Raw genomic sequence first — 20,943 nt, forward strand, 5'->3', positions numbered from 1 at the left:
TGAAAGATTTTGAAATTTAATTCAGTAAAACAAAGATTTGTTTGAATAGCTTAAACTAAATAAAAATATTGAACCAAGCAATGAGAGAGATGCAAATATAAATTCAATGGAGCGTCTGCTCTTTGTGAGTTTATAATTTAGGAGATTAGAAATACATATAGGTAACTGCACTGAAAAATCCAATATTAAAATTGCATAAGAGCTGTGGAAATTAAATCCCAGGACAGAACAGAGCAGAAAGAAATACTTCTATCTCTGAGATCAAGGAAGTCTGATTCAGGGAAAAATTATATGAACAAAGCCATTGTGTTGGAAAAATACATTAGAATAATATGAGTAGTATATTTTAATTGCATATAGTAAATGAGAATGAATAATGAAATAAACCTTTTAAGGTTTATTGGTGCCACAATGTTTAGGATCTTGATTGCTTGCATGAGGAATGTGGGATTAATTCAGTAAACAATAGTGAACTACTGAAAAGTTTTGAGCAGTGGAGTTAACTAATCCAATCTCTGTATTGGGAAAATCAATTTAGCATTATTATTAAGGAATAGACCTGTTTTTCATACATTAAAGTATAGGTGAGAAGTCGTAAATGTCTTAATTAGGGTAAAAGCAATCAGAATTGAAAGGAGGGAACAGATGAAATACCGAGTTGAAAGTTAGAATCAATAGGATTTGGTAATTATTTTGATATGTCAGATGAGGTGAAATGAAACTTTCAAGGATAGGCGATGTGGGGAATAGCTCTTCCATTAATAGTATTAGGAATGGCAGGAAGAGTTGTTTTGGGATTTATTGAATTTTTTGAGTAGTAGTAGTATATCTAGCTGAATTATGTAATAGTTATCAGGTAAGGTTGAATACTCTGAAGAAGTAGAATATCTGCTGACAGCTAATAATTGAGGCATAAGAATAGAAAAGATAGAATAAGGCTAATTAGGGAAACTTTTGAAATATTGGGAATATATATGTAAATATACACAAATATGTGTATACATATAAATGTTATTGAAATTAACTTATCTAACATTTCTATACAATGTTAGAAATATACATTCATTTGCAAAAGTTGAGAAGTGAGTGCTCAGGAAATGGAAACAGCTAGTAGAAGACATTATACTATTTTACCTTTTATTATGAAAAAAGTTATGGGGCAGCTAGGTGGCTCAATGGATAGAGAGCCAGGCCAAGAGGTGGGAGCTCCTGGGTTCAAATATGACCTCAGGCACACCTAGTTGTATGATGTTGGATAAATCACTTTCCCTGTACCCTCCCTCCCATTGCCTAGTCCTTCCTGCTCTTCTACTTTAGAACTAATATCTAGTATTGATTCTAAGGTAAATAAGGGTTAAGAAAAGTGGAAGAGACCAGAAGAGAAGGAAAAGAATGGACAGAGAAAAACAAAGCTAGTGAGAAGTGAGGTAAGGGGTCACAGGAAATATGAAACAATGGACCAAAGGGCATAGTGGAATAAATGACAAGAATATGAGTACAGTGTAAACAGCAGAGAATTTGTGGGAAATGTTATTTGGAACTAAATCTATGTTGTATTATTTCATACCACTTCTAGTGCAGGGAAGTCAGTTTTGTGTGTTTATGTGTATGTACTTGTGTGTGCATGTGTTTTTATAATACCTAAAAATTAGCTGAAAATTTTGAAATTAGTATATTTTACCAGAAAGGTTTATTTTTAACCCTTTATACTTTTTTTCTTGAATAGCATTATCTTGGAGTTTTCCTCCACCTACAATTCCATAATTCAGTTGGAGACTGAGCAGAGGAACCTAAATCATTTTTTATTTGGTATAATTATAACTACAGTTTGGATGTTTTTACAACCTAGTCAACCTTTATGGAATCATAAACATTAAATCACGTTGGCATAAATTTATATCCAATTACCTAAAAATAATAAGTCAATAGAGTTATTAAATATTTTATTAGTCAAATAAAAATCTTTGAAGTGGTAGTATCTTATTTTTGTGCACCTAATTGATATTGTAAATAAAATATTTTGTATTTTGATGACTCCTAATATTTTTAAAAAGAAGAAAATTTAACTAGTAATTTTTATTGTTTTTCAGTCACTTGAAAGATTAATGCGGCATCCAGATGATAATCGAAATCAGATTCGAGAACTGGCACAAACATTAACAGATGGTGGAGTCCTAGATGAACTAATCAATGAGAAACTTGAAAAATTTAATTCTCGTTGGGAAGAACTTCATCAAGAGGTATGATGAAAATAATATTAAAAATCTATTTAATCTATGAGGAAAAACCACTATCCACATTCAGAGGAAACACTGTGGGAGTAGAAACAGAAGAAAAACAACTCTTGATTACATGGGTCAAAGGGATATAGCTGGGGATGTTGACTCTAAATGAACATCCTCATACAAACAATAACATGGAAATAGGTTCTGATCAAGGACACAAGTAATACCCAATGAATTTGCATGTTAGCTGCAGGAAGGGTAGGTGGAGGAGAGGGAGGGAAATAAAGTGATTATTGTAACAAAAAAAAATTAAATTGAAAAAATCTATTTAAGCCAATCAAATTAATGCCATCAAAACTCTTCCAAATCTCCCCCTAAATGCCCCTATTTTTACATGATAACATATATGAAACCATGTAAGAATGTCACATATACACAAGTATGTATATATAGTCATGTAAATGCAATATATATTTGTATATAAGTATATACAAAAACATACATATATAGGTTACTATGTAAAAATTAATGGCATTTACAGACACACATATTCAATTCCATTCATCAAACGGTTATGAAATAATTATTAGATACAAAATACTCTCTCCCATCCCTGCCCTGAATATAGAAGCAAAAAATGAAACAGTCCTTACTCTTAAATTCTTATATAAGTAAGTAAATGCAAAATATATTGAAGGAAAAAAAAACAAAATAAAAGGGAGATAATGGTATGCAGTGGGATGAGGGTCAGGAAATACCTCTTTTTCAAAGGTAGCTTCAGATTTTTGCTTTAAATAAAACTAAAGATTCTTCCAGTTGAAAGTTTAAGGAATATGTTTTCTAAAAAATGAGGAAGAGGGAGAATTTGTTGAAAACCACAAAATTTAAATTTGGAATGCCTCACACATGCATATTTGAGTATTTCCCTCTCTAAATATTGTGACTATATAATTTCTCAGATAGAAATAATGAATCTGATCTTTGGGATTTCAAGGACAATAAAATTAATATATATATATATAATGTATATTATCCCTTAAACTGATTGATAACTTTTATTTTTATATTATCTTCATTTGTTTACATATCCCTCCTCCTCCCTAATCCCACTATCAATTAGTAATCCCTATAACAGAGAAAGAAAGAAAAAATTAAAAGTGCTTAAGTGTTGTGTTGTTGATACAAATACCGAAGAGAATCATTAATTCTCTGAAGGATACAATATTTCAATTGGCTGACAAAATACATATAGAATTATACAATTAGTCACATGAAACATCCACACATACATTAGTATATTTACATATATACATAGCTATGTATAAAATATACACAGAGAGATAGGAGAGAGAAAGAGAGAGAGAAAGATAGAAAAAAGGAGACAGACAGACAGACAACACTGTATTGATATGTCATTTCCAAGGCAAGGTAGTAGTAATTTGATTAAAGTTCTCAGAAAGGAAAGGGAGAACTCTGTTAGGATAGAGTGTTCTGGTATCAGGTCATAAAAGGGAGGAAGAAAAATAAGAAAAGGGAATAAGCATTTATATAATATCTACTTCATTGCAGGAATTGTGGTAACTTCCCCTTTTTTAAACAAATATTATCTCTTTTGATCCTTATAACGACCTTTGGAGGTTGGTATAATTATTATCCCTATTTTACAGTTGAATAAACTGAGGCAAAAAGAAATTAAGTAAATTTGCCTATGGTCACAGACCAAATGAGTATTTGAAGCCAAATTTTAACTCAAGACTTCCTGAGTCCAGGACTAATATTCTATGCCCTGCACCAAGAGTTGTCAGTAGACAGGGTAAAAATGAATGTCCCACATCATATATGGTTTATATCTTAGATTTTTCCAAATTTGACTTCTGATGGTCTAACTTGGAGGATGGAATAACAGCTTAAATAAAAATTTTCTTTTGTCAAATATTTTCTAAACAGTATTATTTGTAGGAGAGAGTGAAGGTAGTTATGTTTGCAGTGGCAGTAGCAGATTGAGGGAGAAACAAAACAACATAATGAACTGACATTTTAGAGTCTCGATGGTCAACTGCTTTTTCACTTGTGTACCAATGTGGGGCAACTAAGTATAGAAAATGAATGGGTAAAAATTTTTAGAATAAATCCAACTCCTAAATTCTGCTTTATATGAACTTTTCTGCCTTTGGAAGGTATATCAGGTAAATAATGAAAAAGGTTAAAATGTTTCCCTTACTATTCTCATTTCCCAGAAGTAATGTGATATCACTACATATATAGAACCCATAATTTTCCTTGGTGACCAACAAATAGTCTTGAGAACTTACTATTTCTGTCTTTAGATTTCAAATGCTTGAGTAATTTGAAATCAAATTATTAAGATAGGCAAATTACACAGTATGGAATTTTAACAAAACTAAGCAAGAAGGAACTAAAAGAACTATAAAGAAATGTTTAACTTCCCCTAAGGATTAATTGGGAGCTCCTTTCCCCAGCAAAATGCTAATTAATAAACGTCACAGATGAGTCAGTGAACTGCAAGTCAAGATTTACCCTGGCTAAATCTTCCACTTATCTGGTGGATAATTTGAAAGTTGACTGCCAATACATTTTTTTTCACTAGTATCAAAGATAAAGCAAATGTGAAGTTTCTCTAAATGAAGATCATTTCAAAGTTAATGTTCTCACCAAATTCCATTGTACTAACCCTTTATTTTGCAGGGTTGAGAACAAAGATGATGTTATATTAGTGACAGACATAGCCATCCTGTCCCACTTCTTCAGTTTCTGTTTTGTCCCAGTTTATCACTTCTAAAAGAAATAGACATTACAAAGATGTGGTTATTTAGGTTAGTTCTGTCAGTCATTCTGATGATTTGACTGGATTTTGACTGAGATTGTTATTTTTGATATCACTGATAGTTCTAGGTTATTGTGTGCTAGGACATGAATGTTCTAAGCACTGAAATTTTAGAATCTAAAATACTGGTGTAAATATTATGTTTAAGTAGGAAAACATTCTGCATATGTTTGGGACACTAAGACCTTTGATTCTGTTTACTGACTGAAGCAAAAAGTAATTCTTTAATTTTTGAGCATCCTAGATATCTTTGGGTTGTGTCTAATCAATCAAAACCTTTATTAAGTCCATTCTTTCAAGCACATCTGTAGTAGAAATCATGAAAAATCACCTACAAGGGCATGGCAGAGTCTATCAATGGTGTTTGTTGTTCTTTCATTCTAATGTTTAACTCTTTGTGATCCCATTTACCATAGCACCACCATACCCTGATAAATCCTCTACTGTCTAGAAGTCAGTCCAAGCTCATTGCTTTCATGACACTATCTGTCCATCTCATCCTCTGCCATCCCCTCTCTCCTTTTGCCTTCGGTCTTTCCCAACATTAAGGCCTTTTCCAATGAGTCCTGTTTTTTCCATTACTTGGCTAAAGAATTTAAGCTTCAACTTCAGTATTTCTTGTTCAAATGAATAGTCTGGATTAATTAATATTACTAGATGGAACATCAACATAAAAAAATCACAAATGTTTTAAAGTGTTATATGTTCATTAGTGGCAGGTTGAGATTTCTAAACTGGGAGGCGGATCCGTTCTTTCATCGAGATGCCAGTGGTTAGTTAATAGAAATGTTTAAAACATTGATTGAATCTTGAAAGACAGTTGTCTCAAGGTGAGATTTTAGTGAGCTACTATCCAGCATTTAGATTTTCAGACATTTAATCTAAAATTACCATTGAAAATTATAAACCTAAGATTCTGAACTGTATTGAGGAAGTTTCTAACCAATCAAGAATCCCTCTCTAAGAAAAGTACAGGAAGTGAAAGAAAAATAAAATAATATTTACATATTTCATCCCTTTAATTGCAAATTTCATCTGGGAAAGAATTGTTATCCTTATATAATTTGGTATAAGGCCCTCTACATAGTAGGTATCCAAATGATATCCAACAAATATTTACTAAGGATTAGGAAGGATATAGTAAAAGGACAAATATCTCTGAAAACCTATATCATTTAATTTTGATTCAGTAAGCATTTAACACTTATTCTGTACTAGGTAGGCACTGTGTTAAATCCTTGTGGGAAAGCACATTTTTTTTAAACTGGGAAAAATATACCCATTTTTCTGAGTCTAGTTGTACTCTAAGCTTGCCCATAAACTCATAAATCAAAACTGCTTTATGCCACAGTAATTTTCATTGTTTTAGAAGGCATGAACCCTTTAAAAGACTGTTAAAAAGTCATTAAAATATGACATTCTTGTCATGCCCTTCCAATTTGTGAGATGGATAGCAAAACATTTTCCTCCATTTTTTTCTGTATTATCATTCATTGATAACATAAATACATTCATTATGCTCTGTATCAGGTGCTCTCATGTTGCATGTAGAAGTGGTTTTGACTGAATTACAAAGCTTTGCACTATAAATTCATATTTATAGTCCAGTATTTATTTTTTTGGAAGACATTTAATCCAAAATTTGTATTAGCAATATTATAACTATAATATTTTTATTGCTAAAGAAATTCATGGAGTCCTAAAACATTTAGTAAAGTTTTAAATAAATAAAGCTTAAAATTTCACTAACTTTTTGGAAACTCCTGTGTTACAAAGAGCTTATTTTTTATTAAAATATACATTTTTCAGAATCCATATTTTAATGTTTTTGTGCATGTTTTAATACTTATTTCCACTGCTTTATCCTGAATTGAAAGTTCTACTTAAATTCAACATTCTCAAAATAATTATTTTGGCTGCCAAAATGTTAATATTTTTTTATCCCTTTCTCCTAAATTTACCAGTTCCAGTAGACTGTGTGATTAATTTTAATAGCAGAAAGCAGAGAAATAGTAAAACTATAAGAATGCTTTTATAACAATAATTGTATAAGATTGCTACATGAAAAATTAATTCCTATCTCAGACCTTTCCACTAACTTCAACTTTAATGAGATATTCAAGAGATATGAAGAATAGATTACTGGAGTCAGGAAGACTTGAGTTCGAAGTCAGCCTTAGATTCTTATTTGCTCTGTAACCCTGGGGAAATCACTTAACTTTTCTCAGTCTCACATTCCTCAACAGTAAAATGACCATAATAATACTACCCATCACACAGGATTTTTGTGAGAATACAATGAGTTAATTTTTGTAAAAGCCTTGTACATCTTAAATCATTGTATAATTGCTAGTTATTATAATCCTGTGTTTAGTCCACTTCCTGAGATAGTATAGAAATTTAGTAAATGCTAGTTTACTAATTGACAGCACAGGTCAAATTTGCAAAGAAAATCCATAGAACTGACCATCCATTGAGCTCTATCGAATTGCATGGAAATAACATTAAGCAGATTAATAGAGTGGATGCCTCAAAAGTATTCTTTATTCCTGAATTTTCTAAGTACTCTGTCCTTTCACAAACTGAGGTTGTCAAAGTATTGGCACATCAATATCCTTTACTGGGGAAGGATTGAATAGCCCATTCACAGTAACTATTTTTATAATCTCTAATGTCGATACTATTTCATTACACTGATGAAGTCTGTTTGCATCAGCTGATCTAGATCCAATACCTCTTCTCTCTCTAAATCTCAGCAGTCATTAAGCCAGTGTTCCAAGATTGGAGGCTGTTAGGACTTTGAAAATAGTATTTTAAGATCAATTCTTTGGTACAAAGCTTACTTACTATGTAATACTCAATTAATAAAATGAAGTATTAACTAAAGGCAAGTTAAAACTACCTTTGGTCACTGGAAGGGCTGGTTTATACTGAGAGGTCATAAATAGAGTGATTTGGGGAGATGCTGGGAAGATTCTGATACTTAAAAATATTTCACCATTTCTGAAATTATTACATTATGATACATTCCTTTAAGAAGGAAGGGAACAAGACTTTATTAAGCTCCTACTATGTGACAGGCAGTGTGCTAAGATTTTTACAAATATGATCTCACCTGATCTTTACACCACCTTTACACATAAGTGCTATTATTATTATTCCATTTTACAGTTAAGGAAAGTGAGGCAAACAGAGATTAATTATTTTTCCCAAGGTCACACAGCTATGTCTGAGACTGGATTTAAACTACCTCCCAACTTCTAGCCCATTTATCTATCTGCTTTGCCATTCATTGTTGTTCAATCATTTCAGCTATTTCTCACTCTTTTGGTGTTTTATTGGCAAAGATACTGGAGTGATTTGCCATTTCCTTCTCCACCTAATTTTACAGATGAGGACCTGAGGGTAAATAGGATTAAGTGCCTTGCCCAGTGTCAGACAGCTAGTCCATGTCTGAGTTTATATTTGAATTTATAAATATGAGTCTTCTTGACTTCAAATCTGGCACTCTATCCACTGGCCCACCTAGCTATCTACCTTGCCTCCTAGCATCCTTGTGATTGAAGACTCCAAGTATCTTTATTTAAAAATATAAACACCTTTGGTATAAGTAACACTAAACTGTTGTCATAATGGCCATCTTGATTACTTAATTTGATATAATTTCTGCATTCTAGAATAGCTAGCTATAGGCTTGATAGCTAAGAATACACTTAGCTATGCCAGCTTTTACATTTTACCAAGGAAATTCAGAGTAAAGATATATTCTAAAGGATGCTCGATATTCAACCTGGTTTGAAAAGGAACGATTTCAGGCATCTTAATTTTACTAAGAATCATATTCAAATATACTCTTGTGAACTTAAGTAAGTTGAACAAATATTAACTAAAGTAGTCTTAGTATGTTACAGGTCAAGCTGGAGTCTCAGAATACTTAGGAAAGAGGATTCAAAATGAGATAACAATATAACTTAAATATTTATTTTAAAAAAGGAGAAAGAGCAAACATTGATACATATTATCTTCATTTGCTAAGGAATCTTCAACAGAGTAAACTTATCTCCACAGGCTGACCAAAAAAAGCCTAGAATCCACCTACTCAGCAAATTCCTTTTTTTGCACAAACCTGTACTAGTTGGAATATAAAAGTTTTCCAAAGAAAGATTATGAAACCCACATAAAATATTAAGAAATGATGGAGAGAAGATAAGTTTGCAATAAAGAAATTAATGAGAGAACCAATTAAGTGAGTTTATCCAAATACCATGTAAAGACAACACTGGAAGAAAGTGGTGATGAAAAGAGAAAACATGAAACATATACAAAATTTGCCAAATTTTATTTTTAAAAATCCTTTTTTCTATAAGTGATTATAGAATTTATCATATTTCAGTGGAGGAAAATAGCTAGACTAGACTAACTATATATAGAAAATTTCATTGTTGGTCATAATAAATTTTTTAGAATTAAGTCTCAAAATTCATGAAAAGGGGAAAATTCTATTTTTAAAAGATAAAAGACATTAATTATACAAAAACTTTAAAATTTAATATAATCAAAATTATCACTTTTACATCTTGTAATGTTCTTTATCTCCCATTTGGTCTTAAATTCTTCCCTTCTTGTATCCTATGTGGACCTAATTTACTTATACTATATGTAATATATATTATATATAGTATATTATAATATAATAAAACTATGTTTAAGTCATATACCAATTTTGAACTTATCTTAGTATAGGATGTGAGATGTTGATCTTAACCTAAATTTTTGCCATACTGTTTTTGAGTTTTACCAGCAGTTTTTGTCAAATAGCGAGTTCTTATCCCAAAAGCTGAGATCTTTGGGTGTATTAAACACTAGATTGCTGAGGTCATTTACTCCTAGTCTATTCCATTCATCTACCTAAATTATTGTTAAGATAGTACTGCATCAACTAGCTCATGTGTCTTCTTTACCAAATTTATAGATTTTTGTGAAATGTATATATACACAATACTATCTTTGATAAAAGTATGAGAAGGAAATAAATAGGTTTTTGCTATTAATATTCTCCAGCAGTCCAAATATTTATGGATACAGTAGATTGAAAGGTATAGTAAATAGAGCTCATCATACTTATTAATAGTTAACTATAAAAATCTAATTTTGTAGAGCAATGTGATGCCTTTAAGTTTCTCTCTCCCACATGGTATCTCCAATCTTTATGATAAAAATCATATAGGATTCTTTGCAAGATAAAACTACAGAAGTAATTTTATTCTAAAACTCTCATGATTATTAATTGAAGCATAGGATATGTTTCTAAGAGGTGTTTGCCATTTTTAGAGTGTATGTTTATTTAACAAAAACTTAATCAAAAAGCATCCCAGGGTGTCCTAGTAAATGCTTAACACCAAGCCGACGAAGAAAAAAAAATATTCAAGACACAATTCTAAGTTTAATTTGCATTTTTAACATTTTCTCCATCATTTGACTAAATCTAGAAAGCCAAATAAACAATGTCATGTCCTAATTTGTGGTATTTACTGACTTCCAAATTATAAATGCTCACACTAAAAATTTAACAATCAGCTTTCCAGAACCAATACAAACTGGCTCCAGCATACCACTAGACATATTGTTGGCGAGTTCTGCTCAATGTTCCTTTTTGAATTTAGTAATAGACTAATTAAATCAAGCCCTAGATTATGCCAAAATCTCTGGAATGATATACCGACTTCAATCTAATCAAGGAAAATACTCTCGTATAGGTTATAATGTAAATTTTGTTACTCTATATAAACCACTATGTGTGTGTGTCTGCACATGCATGTGTGCATGTGTGTGTGTGTTCATATAACTATGCATTGATCATATTCATAGCAATAGAGAGGGAAGAAAAGCCATTGGGAAATTGTTTGGTAAGTTTAATAAATGCAAATTTCTTCCTGAAATGAAGTCTCATCATTTTTGAATTACATTTTTTTCATGACTTTCATACATATTCCTCATTTTTCCCTTCTCACCTTGATTGAACCTTCAGTTATAACAAAGGGGGGGGGGAGCAAATATATCCTGTATAAAGACATGATCTTCTTTTGACCATGACCTTCACTAAATTTTCCATTATGCAGAGAACTACTTCCTTTTGTTGGTCTGTTTCTTTACATTGTTGTCATCATTGTATAAGTTGTTACATTGTTTCTTGGCTTCTTTAAAGGTCAAAAGATTTAAATAGCTTAATAACATTTGTGCCCAATTTCAATTTGAAATCTAGAGTATTCAGATCATTTGATGTCTCTCTTCTTTCCACTTGCTCCAATATTTAATGTTCCTATCTTTTTTAATCTTAGCCATTTGAATAGATTGAAAACAATTAAGAAAGAATTAGAAGAATAATTGTAGCTTGAGGGAAATATTTGCATCAATATTCATCAAATTCTGAGATACAAAAATATATAAAGACTTGATATAATTAAAGAACACAAAACTTATTGCCCAATTGATAAGTGTTCAAAAATGGAAACATATTTTATTAATTTTTAAAATTTTATTCATTTAATTATTTTAGAATATTTTTCCATGGTTACGTGATTCATTTTTTCCCCCTCCTCTTGACCCATCCCTTTCCTACATACTATTGTATGCAATTCCATTAGGTTTTATATGTGTCATTGATCAAGACCTATTTCCATATTATTAATATTTGCATTAGGGTAATAGTTTAGAATCTACATGCCCAATCATATTCTCATCAACCCATGTGATCAAGCAGTTGTTTTTCTTCTGTGTTTCTGCTCCCACAGTTCTTTCTCTGGATGTGGATAGTGTTCTTTCTCATAAGTCCCTCAGAATTGTCCTGGATCATTGCATTGCTGATAGTAGAGAAGTCCATTACATTCACTTGTACCACAGTGTATCAGTCTCTGGGTACAATGTTCTCCTGGTTCTGCTCCTTTTGCTCTGCATCACTTCCTGGAGGTTCCCATGGAATTCCTCCACTTTATTACTCCTTTGAGCACAATAGTCATCACCAGCATATACCACAATTTGTTCAGCCATTCCCCAATTGAAGGGCATCCCCTCATTTTACATTTTTTGCCACCACAAAGAGCACAGCTATGAATATTCTTGTACAAGTCTTTTTCCTTCTTTTCTCTTTGGGGTACAAACCCAGCAGTGCTATGGCTGCATCAAAGGGCAGACAGTCTTTTATCACCCTTTGGACATAGTTCCAGATTGTCCTCCAAAAGGGTTGGATCAATTCACAACTCCACCAGCAATGCGTTAATATATTTTTTTTGGCAATTTTGCCAAAAAATGAAAATGTCTTAATATTTTAAGTTACATTAAAAGATGATCAAAATAAATTTTAATAATTAAAAAAGCAAATTTAAGTAACTCCAAGGTTTTTTTTTACTCTATTCATTCTCTTCTACCATATTAAAAGAAAAAGTTGAGGACAAAGAAGAAAAATTCTTATGAGATCTGATGGAAAGAAATGTAAACTTAACCATCTTAACTATGACTGAATGAACACTTATGGGATGTACATTTACATGGAATAATGGAATGAACACATAAAATGAAATGGATAGTAGTTGAAAGGAGGAGAAAAAAGAATCCAATAACATCTGTGTATTGCTATGCAGGGAGAAGTTATTGGACTTCTTTCTTCTTCCTCTAACAGAATTAAATTTTCCTAAGCCTTACTTATGTCCTTACAGGGTCTGTTTCAGACTTTCTCTCTTTATTTACATCTCTCTCTCTCTCTCTCTCTGTCTTTCTCTCTCTCTCTCTCTCTCTCTCTCTCTCTCTCTCTCTCTCTCTCTCTCTCTCTAACACACACACACACACACACACACACACATACACACACAAACACACATACACACACACACACTCTCTCTGTCTCTGCCTCTGACTCTGTCTCTCTCCCCATTTAACATACATTGCTTATGAGTCCACATTAACATTTTAACAGAAAAACTTGGGGCATGCCCTCAAACTATTATGCTTTTCAAGAATTGGGTACCTCTTTTTGATACAGAAAATAATTATTTCTATATTCCTGAGTTATCAAATACATTAGACATTACAGAATATCCCCAGTGCCCATTATTTTAAAAAATACTCTTCTTTCAAGGCAAAGACATCCTTAAAAGAATTTCATAGAGCCTGTTGAATATGCTTTGTATTTTTTTAAATGCTCAATCACACCTCTAACAATGCTCAAGATTAATTACACCCATATTAGGATAGCATTGTTTATGTAACTTGAACAGCATTGCTGATGAAATTGCTGAAACAGGAACAATCCCAAGTCTCAAATGAAAGCAGGAATAAACACTACCCACTCAGCAGTAGTTAGGATGTTGTCAAAGAAAAAGAAAAGAACTCAGATGCTGATCCAGACAGCTATTTAAAATTCCCTTGTGGAAAGGACCTGATTCTCAACAGTGTGTGTGCCTCTGCTTGTCAGTGGTTGAAATGGATTATGTATCTCAGATGGGATTGTGATGACGGTGACCCTATTCTAAGTAAACCAAATCTCTTGAACTACATAATGAGATCACAAGGAACCTTAGGCCTCAGAATAACAGATTGCACTTAGCAGGATGCTTTTGCTGTCCTTGGACAACTATAGTATTTCATAATGTGTATTTTTGTTTTGAAGGGTTGAGACTTCTACTGTGAAATTTCCTTCTAATTATTTGCTTTTTTTTCTTGGAAGCAGAGCTGAATGAGTGGAAGCAGGCTGAGAAATTTATCTTACAAAAAGGTGGCTGTGACAGTCAGGGATGTTCATTGATGTTGCAATTGTGTGGGAGAGAAGACTGACCTGAGTTTTACATTTTCAGTGGCTTATCTTTATTTCTCCTTTTCTTTTAGGCTGTGAGGAGGCAGAAGTTTCTGGAACAAAGCATCCAGTCTGCCCAGGAGATTGACAAAACCCTTCGTCTGATTCAAGAGTCGCTGGCATTCATTGATAGACAGTTATCTGCCTATATAACAGACAGAGTAGATGCAGCCCAAGTTCCCCAAGAAGCACAGGTATACTGAATGTGGGAGACTTCACTTACATTGCTTTTATTTATTGAGTAAGAGTTTGCTATAAACTTCATAAAGAGGATGGAGATGCACCCTGATGTGTTGGGGTTAGTTTTTATATAACTTACTTAACTTTTTGTTTAAAAAAAAAAAAAAGCTTTAGTTTCATTGTTGTGGATTTATGAGGAAAGTCTGTATAAACTAAGGCAGCTATGTGCTGCCGTGGAAAAAAGCAGAGTCAGGAAGACTCCTCTTCCTTAATTCAAATCTGGCCTTAGACATTTACTAGCTGTGGGACACTGGGTAAAGCATTTAATCCTGTTAGCCTCGGTGTCTTCATCTTTAAAATATACTCAAAAAGGGAAATGGCAAACCACGCGAGTATCTGTGTGTATGTGTGTGTGTACAGACATGAAGTATAGGGCACGACTGAAAAACAGCTTAATAGAAGTGTACAAAATAGATTTTCAGAAGAAATTGGAGGCTAAAAGACTGATTATAGTACAATCTAAATTGGCTTTACCATTGCATTCCAATTATGTCAGTTCTAAGGCCAGAGGGAAGAGTGAGTATTCTAAAAGCACTGCAAGCAATCCAAGACAACTTGCTTAAAAATGTAACCATAAGGCACAGCTTTGACCAAGGCGCTGTCTCATCAGGACAGGGCCAGAGTCAAATGCTGGGTTCCTCCATTTATACCTGTTGTCTCCTCTGACAAAATGCATGTTCCTTTAGTGCAGGGATTCTTTTACTTTTTCCTTTGTAACCTCAGAGCCTAACACAATGCCTGGAACATAGAACATGCTTTATAACTTCTTGTTAAGTGATTGCTTGGTTGGTTGGTTGACAGTGAGACTTCTTGATAGGAGAGGATTTTGAAAGGAAAATTAAATTTTGTAGTTTTGCTTAATTTGAGCGTTTTCACTGCCACTGTTGGAAGGTCAAATCGTTTAGAGTCTATATCCCCAATCATATCCCCATTGACCCATGTGATCAATCAGTTGTTTTTCTACTCCCAGAGTTTTTCCTCTGAATGTGGATAGTGTTCTTTCTTGTAGATCCCTCTGAGTTGTTCAGGATCACTGCATTGCCACCAATGGAGAAGTCCATTACATTCGATTGTACCACAGTGTATCAGTCTCTGTGTACAATGTTCTCCTGGTTCTGCTCCTTTCACTCTGCATCAATTCCTGAAGGTCTTTCCAGTTCCCATGGAATTCCTCCAGTTCATTATTCCTTTGAGCACAATAGTATTCCATCACCAACATGTACCACAATTTGTTTAGCCATTCCCCAATTGAAGGGCATCCTCTCATTTCCAGTTTTTTGCCACCACAAAGAGCACAGCTATGAATATTCTTGTACACATCTTTTTACTTCTTATCTCTTTGGGGTACAAACCCAGCAGTGCTGTGGCTGGATCAAAGGGCAGACAGTCTTTTAGCACCCTTTGGGCATAGTTCCAAATTGCTCTCCAGAATAGTTGGATCAATTCACAACTCCACCAGCAATGAATTAATGCCCCAATTTTGCAACATTCCCTCCAGCATTCATTCCTTTCCTTTGCTATCATGTTAGCCAATCTTCTAGGTGTGAGATGATGCCTCAGAGTTGTTTTGATTTGCATTTCTTTGATTATAAGAGATTTAGAACACTTTTTCATGTGCTTATTAATAGTTTTGATTTCTTTATCTGAAAATTGCCTATTCATGTCCCTTGCCCATTTATCAATTGGGGAATGACTTGATTTTTTGTATAATTGATTTAGCTCTTTATAAATTTGAGTAATTAGACCTTTGTCAAAGGTTTTTGTCATGAAGATTTTTTCCCAATATGTTGCTTCCCTTCTAATTTTGGTTGCATTGGTTTTGTTTGTATAAAACCTTTTTAATTTAATGTAATCAAAATTATTTATTTTATGTTTTGTAATTTTTTCTAACCCTTGCTTAGACTTAAAATTCTTTCCTTTCCCAAAATTTCTGACAGGTATACTATTCTGTGTTCACCTAATTTACTTCTAGTTTCCTTCTTTATGTTCAAGTCATTCACCCATTCTGAGTTTATCTTGGAGTAGGGTGTAAGATGTTGATCTAAACCTAATCTCTTCTGTACTGTTTTCTTATTTTCCCAGCAGTTTTTGTCAAATAGTAGATTTTTGTTCCCAAAGCTGAGATCTTTGGGTTTATCATACACTGTCTTGCTGAGGTCACTTTACCCAAGTTTATTCCACTGATCCTCCTTTCTGTCTTTTAACCAGTACCATATTGTTTTGATGACCACTACTTTATAGTATAGTTTGAGATTTGTTACTGCTAGGCCACCTTCCTTCACATTTTTTTTTCATGATTTCCCTGGATATCCTTGATCTTTTGTTCTTCCAAATTAACTTTGTTATATTTTTTTTCTAATTTAGTAAAAAAGTTTCTTGGTAGGTTGATGGGTATGGCACTAAATAAGTAAATTAGTTTGGGTAGGATTGTCATTTTTATTACGTTAGTTCATCCTACCCAGGAGCAATTAATTTTACCCAATTATTTTGATCTAGTTTTAATTGTGTGGTGAGTGTTTTATAGTTCTTTTATACATAAAGAAATGGAGACAAATGGGTTAAGTGACTTTCCAAGTAACTGCCTGAAGCCAGATTTAAATTCAGGAAGATGAGTCTCAGGACTCTAGGCATGACACTCTCTTGTGCCTAACAGCCACTTATACTCACCTAATATTAAAAGGTTGGGTGAACTAGTATAAATATATTTACAGAACCTCATATTTTTGTAGTGCATTAGTCATTTCAGGTATATATGACATCATTATTATGGCATAATTAGTTCTCTTATTGTCACAAAGATTATATATGCCTTCCACATAAAAATCTACTGTTTTAAAAGGATATATGTATATGTATTTCATAATTTATACAAATTTGATAGATCAATAGATATAGAAATGAGAAAAACTAAATAACTTGAAAAAGAATACAAAACAGATTTTGTTGCTTCATAGACTGTATTGAAAAGAACACTAGTTTAGACTCATACAGAAATCTTGAATTCAAATTTCACCTCTACATATACCTCTTAGAAGACAAGGAAGTTCTTCAAATTCTCTGGGTATCAGTTTATGTCTAAAATGAAAGATTTGGAATCAGACTTTTTTCTTTTTTTTTTTTTAGTTCAACTTTCAAGTCATTTAGAAAATATTGAAAAAAAGATAGTCAAGTATAATGTGTGACAGCGCTCAAGTTCTGTGTTTACATTAACTAGATACAAGTTTTGGGGGCTTGTCTTCTAAATTATACTTCTTTGGCATATTTTACCCCATCTAGATTTTCCTCAAATAACTTCAAAGTATTTCTTGTTTTGGCCTCCATAGATGTGAGCATTCTCATATTAAGAACTCAAGGTAATAATGGTTGTAAGTTGTAGGACAGACTTTATTTCCTTCCACAGAAAATGCAAAGCAACACAGAGGACTCTTTACTCCTTTCCAGGTCTTATATTTTACGCAAAAGATTCATATTGTCCTCTAACTTTATAATTCTTTCTTAAAGACCTGAATTACCCTTGAAATGGTAATGAATTTGTGGTTGCTCAAGAAGTAACATTAAAATACAAATTTCATGAAAAATCTGGTGTAACCTATATGAGACTATTTACTGCTTCAAGGAGGTTAGGGAGGGAAGGAGGGAGAGAATCAGAATAGTAAAATGTCAGAAAACAATTGTTGGAAGTTGTTTCTACATGTAATTGAAAAAAATACAACTGAAAAGGAGAAAGTAAAAAAAAAATTAACTCCTTAACATTCGGGTGGGTTCTACCTTCACCCCAAAATCCTATAATGTGCCTCCTGTCCTAAATGCTTGAACTCTCTCAAGAAAGAAAATGAGCTTTGGGTTGCTAGAGAGACAATCTTCTTGCCATTGAAAGGCTCCAATTGAATAATTCACAGGAACAGTAGATGAGAGAAGAGAGGTTTTTTTATTCCTTTGTATCATAAGGCAATTCCTTTCTATTTCAGCAGCTCTGGGACCACATGTTGTATTCCATTCTTTCCATGGGACTAGAACTACCCAGTAATTCTCTCATTTTCCTGCAGAAACTGTGTCCCCAAATCTGCTAGATCAATATACCTAGAATGCTGGCTCTGAAAGTATGGTCCTCAGACCCCTGGGGATCCAAAAGGCTTATTATCTTCATAATAATACTGAGATGTAATTTGTCTACTAAAATATTCCTCTCTTTTCCAACTACATATCACTGTGGGCTGGGTTTTATTCATATACTTCAAACAAAACAACTTGTCACAAGAGATTGAATGCAGAGAAACAGAGATGTGAATCTAGCTGTTTCCTATTACATCAGACATTAAAGAGAATTTCAAAAAATATATAAGCCAATGTTCTTCTCATTAGTTAACTTTGGTTTTGGAAAGTAGTTTATTATTAGAAAAAAAATTTTATTGATTCATAAAAGTTATTGTTGCTCTTTTAAACAAAGTAAATATTTTTAAATTGATCAGTTTTACTTTCCACTATAGTAAATATTGATAGATGTATCTCATATAAACAAAAACTCTTTGGGATATTTGCTACTTCTTAAGAGTCTAAAAAAGCCCTGAGACCAAAAAGTTTAAGAACTATTTGGCCTAGGATGTCTCTAAATCCACTGTACATCTCCAAGGGTCACATGATGAAGAGGTTTACCCCTGCATCCAGGAGAGAAGATCACATGCAATTTTATGGTTCTTTATTCCTTGATACTATAAGGATATCATTAGGGGCTCCCCCAGGGAAGTTTTGAAAATGCACAGACTTTTTCCAGTCCAAAGTCTTTCCCTACCTCTGCTACATTACCCCTCTCTCTTCTTCTCAGACAGAATATTTTTTAATAAAGTCAATACAAAGGAACAATTGTAATCCACAATAGCCTCAGTCAGTTATGTCAATCTCTGGTGCTAATTGGTCTTGAATGAAGTCTGAATTTATATATGTTTATGCAAGCCCAGCATATGGCCCTTGGTCCTCTGTGTGATGTTCCAGTGGACATGCCCACACCCTTTATGAAGTGATTAAATGAAAGTCCCAAAAAATTATCACATGCCTTTAACCTGACTAACTTGATTGAACCCTCTACCTAAATTACTATAGATAGCTCAATGCAAACAAAATATATCAATTAAAAAAAACTTAATTGACATTGTAATTAATTCCCTTCTCAGCTTTGAAAAGGTTAGACTCCCAGGATTGATTAAACTGGTGACCTTGAACTTCATTATTTAACAAGTGTTTTATAATTGTAATTCAATATAATTAGTTTCTTTTATAATCCTTTTATTTTTATTTTATGTACTGACTGCAAAAGGTCTATGACACACAAAAATATTTAGATCCTCTGAAGAGTTAAGATGTGTTATTTTATATGATATATATGAAAATTGTATCATTCATGGAAATTTTGGAATCTAAAATTCCCTTGAACTAGAATAATTTAAAACACCAAGAAAGTTTGATTTTGTGTTCTGCAGTTGATGCTATACCTGCATTTACAAAATTGCATCTGACACTGAAGTCACCTAATAGTAATATATCATATTGGAAAATGCAGACAGCCTAAAAAAAGCTATTGAAACATTCTTCTTCTTGAAGATTTTTATTGTAAGGTGACTGCAAGTAAATTGTTTTCTGGAACAGCATTATCAGTTGCCCAGATTTTCTTCAAGTCTGGGGTTTTCTGAAGCTCAATCTAAAGTTTGGTAGTTAAAGTCCCTTTAGGAGAAAATATAGTCTATAGTAACAAGATAAAGTCTGTGAAATAAGCTCTTTAGTGGATATAGCATGCGCAAGTAGCAGCTACCAAGAGAAAATCAAAACAATATTTTCCAGTCATTATAGATGTGAATCTAATTTTTCTTCCTTTTCTTTTTTACAAAAATTATAATGCAATATTTTTTGGCATTGTTCTTCAGTCATTCATTCATATCCAACAATGTATGACCCCAGGGACCAAACAACTACAGACACTTTTCTCCTCTATTTTCTCTTGAAGTCTTTCTTTTTTTCCATGACACTCTCTATCCATCTCATTCTCTGCCATCCCCTTTTCCTTTTGCTTTCAATTTTTCCCAAAATCAGAGTCTTTTAAAATGAGTTCTGTTTTCTCATTATGTGGCCAAAGTATTTAAATTTCATTTTATTTTATTTTCCATTGAATAATTTGAATTAATTTCTTTAACATACTATCGAAGTATAAATATGAGAAAATGCATGTCCTTTATTGGAGGAAATTAAGGGACGTTGATGACACATTAGCTTAACTCGTTGTGATGGGAGCCCGAGAATTGGCATTATCTCTACCTGCTCTCTTTTATATTAAATCTGTATTTGGATTTTCTGTTAAGTAGAATCATTTCTGTGGGTGTCTGCCTCCACCAAGTGGTGATATTCGGATTGTTCTGCTGAAGAATTTAAATAATCTGATAGGTCCCTTTGCTTTCTGCCTTGAGGATTACTTTTATCTACTTATTTAAGTTAAACTCCAATAATTATGCAAATTAATGTCACAAACTTCCTGCCAGTGATGACCTTAATTTTTTCAAAGTTTGGACTATAAAGTTTCCTAAAAGTTTATATTCGTAGTCACTTCCTTGTAACTTAATATTTAAACACTGGTTTTCTAGCAATATTGGAAAATATGTCATTCTGATTAATCAAGACAACATACAAGTAACTATCTAGGAAAAGGGACAATCTCTGTTTCAAGTAGACAAATGTAGACATCTACCTCTGAAATTATATAAGTATATACACAGTGGAAAGAGAATTCTGTGCAAGTCCCTACA

At 32.8% G+C, this 20,943-nt stretch overlaps 1 protein-coding gene across 10 annotated transcripts in view; it reads left to right on the plus strand.

The window, feature by feature from the left end:
• DMD (dystrophin) overlaps nucleotides 1–20,943 on the plus strand; it is a 2,399,796-nt gene that overhangs the window by 941,147 nt on the left and 1,437,706 nt on the right. For all 10 annotated transcript variants that reach the window (XM_007493357.3, XM_056797113.1, XM_056797116.1 and 7 more), the window contains 2 exons: nucleotides 2,091–2,240; nucleotides 13,948–14,109. In XM_007493357.3, coding sequence (XP_007493419.2) covers nucleotides 2,091–2,240; nucleotides 13,948–14,109 — 312 coding nt within the window. The remainder of the gene's footprint in view (nucleotides 1–2,090; nucleotides 2,241–13,947; nucleotides 14,110–20,943) is intronic.

The sequence above is a fragment of the Monodelphis domestica genome, chromosome 4 (genome assembly GCF_027887165.1).
Source record: "Monodelphis domestica isolate mMonDom1 chromosome 4, mMonDom1.pri, whole genome shotgun sequence".
Lineage (NCBI taxonomy): Eukaryota > Metazoa > Chordata > Mammalia > Didelphimorphia > Didelphidae > Monodelphis > Monodelphis domestica.